The 2251-nt window shown below is 64.4% G+C and overlaps 1 protein-coding gene across 1 annotated transcript in view; it reads left to right on the top strand.

Moving 5' to 3' along the window:
- Positions 1 to 506: 506 nt before the first annotated feature.
- LOC113217499 (uncharacterized) overlaps positions 507 to 2251 on the top strand; it is a 6045-nt gene continuing 4300 nt past the window's right edge. Inside the window, exons 1-3 of the mRNA XM_052266735.1 lie at positions 507 to 628; positions 1271 to 1644; positions 1724 to 2155. Of these exons, the coding sequence (XP_052122695.1) occupies positions 526 to 628; positions 1271 to 1644; positions 1724 to 2155 (909 nt within the window). The 5' untranslated portion in view covers positions 507 to 525. The remainder of the gene's footprint in view (positions 629 to 1270; positions 1645 to 1723; positions 2156 to 2251) is intronic.

Here is a 2251-nt window from a genome sequence, read left to right as displayed (position 1 = left end):
AACGAGAGTTTCCGCGGAAGGGGTGTGCTTTCGGCCGTCAGCAGAGCCCAACGCATCCGGCACGTCGCGGAAAAAAGAATTACGCAAACAAGGCTGCGGGGGGTCGAAAAACACGGTGTAAAGGGGCGTCAACATAAATCTGGATATGTGCGGCGCGGACAGTCAGTGCCGGGCTGGGGGGCCGCGGGGGTGCAACCGCAGCAGGGCGGAGAGGGTGGCGGTGGCGCCGCAGCTACCCCGCGCACGGACCCACCCCTAGTCCGCGCGGCGCTACCCCGCGCCTCACCAGGCCAGAGGGAAGGGCCGCTCCACTGCTGTCGAAGAGGGAGTGCCGTGCGCCGTACCTTCCCGGGATGCTCGTCAACGACCTCCTCTGTGACGGGCTGCTGGCGCTTACCGGCCGGCGACGGGTTTGAGCCGTGAAGGGCCCGCCCTCGACGGGGCTGGGGGAGGGGGCGGAGGGGGAAGGGAAAGGGAGAGTCATTCGTCGGCGAGGTGCAGCGCCGGCCGGCCAGTCCAGTCGTCATGAGGTGGTGTCTCGCGCTGCTCGCGGCGCTGTGCGCGCTGCCGCGGCTGCCGGAGGCGCAGGCCGTCGTCGTGGACGTGCAGCTCGCCAACGAGGTCCCAGGTAAGGACGCGACGAGCGGAGGGGAGCTTATCGGTGATTAGCGAACAGGGGCATGATACGAGTGTGCCGGCTTACTCACAATCAAGACTGCAAATTTCCCACACATCGGGCGTTTTATTTATTGGTTAGCAGGAGGAGCAAAAGGGGGGAAGGTGTCCGGGGAGGATAGCCTATGGTGGCATTGTACTGACGGTCATCCATCAAGCTAGTGTCAAATTTATCATCTGCTCCCCGCACAATTTTTGTGCAAGTATTTAATTTCACAAAGTTTAACAACATAGGCCTCCGCTTTAATTATTTTGATACAAGTCATCCGCGCACATCCGCTAGAGCATGTGCAAGGACGGTAACGTGTAAAACGCTCGGGTCAGCAGCACAAGTGCAGCAAAACTGCTCCCATTATTATCGGCAGGGTAACGGTATGGGATTAGGCAGCTCTCCGGTCCCTTCCAGTCGGGGCCCGGCGCGCGGGCGCGCGTTCCCGCTCACCGGCGGGTACCGGGGCGGCGGCAGCCGGGCCGTACGTGCACGGGCGTGACCTACATCGGGGCGCGCGGGGCGCGACAATGGGATTTGTTTCGACACTCGCTCCCCTCCCGCCCCCTCCACCTTGGTGCATGTGCATGTTTTCACACCCCCTAGGAGACTTCCCGGTCCTGAGCGAGGCCGTGCTGGCCGACTCGCTCCAGGATGACGACGCGGACGCGGACGAGCGTCGCGTGTGGTTCGACGGCGAGGACCCGGCCCCGGAGCACCGCAGCCGCGAGGGCCGCTCCCAGGGCCGCGCGTCGCGCCCGACCTCCTGCCACCGGCCCTGCGGCGAGGACGGCGACGACGCCGAGCCCATGATCTGCTACTTCCGGTGGCGCCTCGAGCCCTACGTCACCATGGGCAGGGCCTGCGGCGGCTGCCCCCGGAACGTGTCCGACTGCACCGCCCCGCAGTGCGTGACGGCCGACGGCTTCGAGAAGGGCATCCTCACCGTCAACCGGAAGCTCCCCGGGCCGTCCATCCACGTGAGCATCGCGACGTCCACGCTGACATCGGCTGCGCAGTTGGACATACGCCGTTGACACGCCCTCCTCGCTTTTTCAGGTGTGTCTCGGGGACATCATCGTCGTGGACGTGAAGAACCTGATGCCGGGCCGCTCCACCACGATCCACTGGCACGGCGTGCGCCAGCGCGGCTCGCAGCACATGGACGGCGTGCCCATGGTCACCCAGTGCCCCATCCCGGAGAACGGCATCTTCCGCTACCGCTTCCGCGCCGACGAGATTGGCACTCACTTCTGGCACTCGCACGACGGCATGCAGAAGATGGACGGCGTGGTGGGCGCGCTGGTGGTGCGCGGCCCCGCGGGCAGCGACCCGCACACGCACCTCTACGAGCACGACCTGCGCTCGCACACCCTGGTGCTCACCGACTGGTTCCACACGCCCGCCGACCAGCGCTTCCCGGGCCTGCTCCGCAGGGAGAGCGGCCAGATACCCGACTCCTACCTCATCAACGGCCGGGGCAGCTTCAGGGTAAGTAACACAAATCATTCGAACAAGTTTTCGTTATTTTGGTTCGAAGAAAATTCTTTCGGTGTTCGGTACTTACAAACCTCTGTTCTAAATCGG

This window comes from Frankliniella occidentalis, unplaced genomic scaffold (assembly GCF_000697945.3).
Source record: "Frankliniella occidentalis isolate FOCC.00 unplaced genomic scaffold, Focc_3.1 Scaffold42, whole genome shotgun sequence".
Taxonomy (NCBI): domain Eukaryota; kingdom Metazoa; phylum Arthropoda; class Insecta; order Thysanoptera; family Thripidae; genus Frankliniella; species Frankliniella occidentalis.
This window is presented reverse-complemented; position numbering and strand designations above follow the sequence as displayed.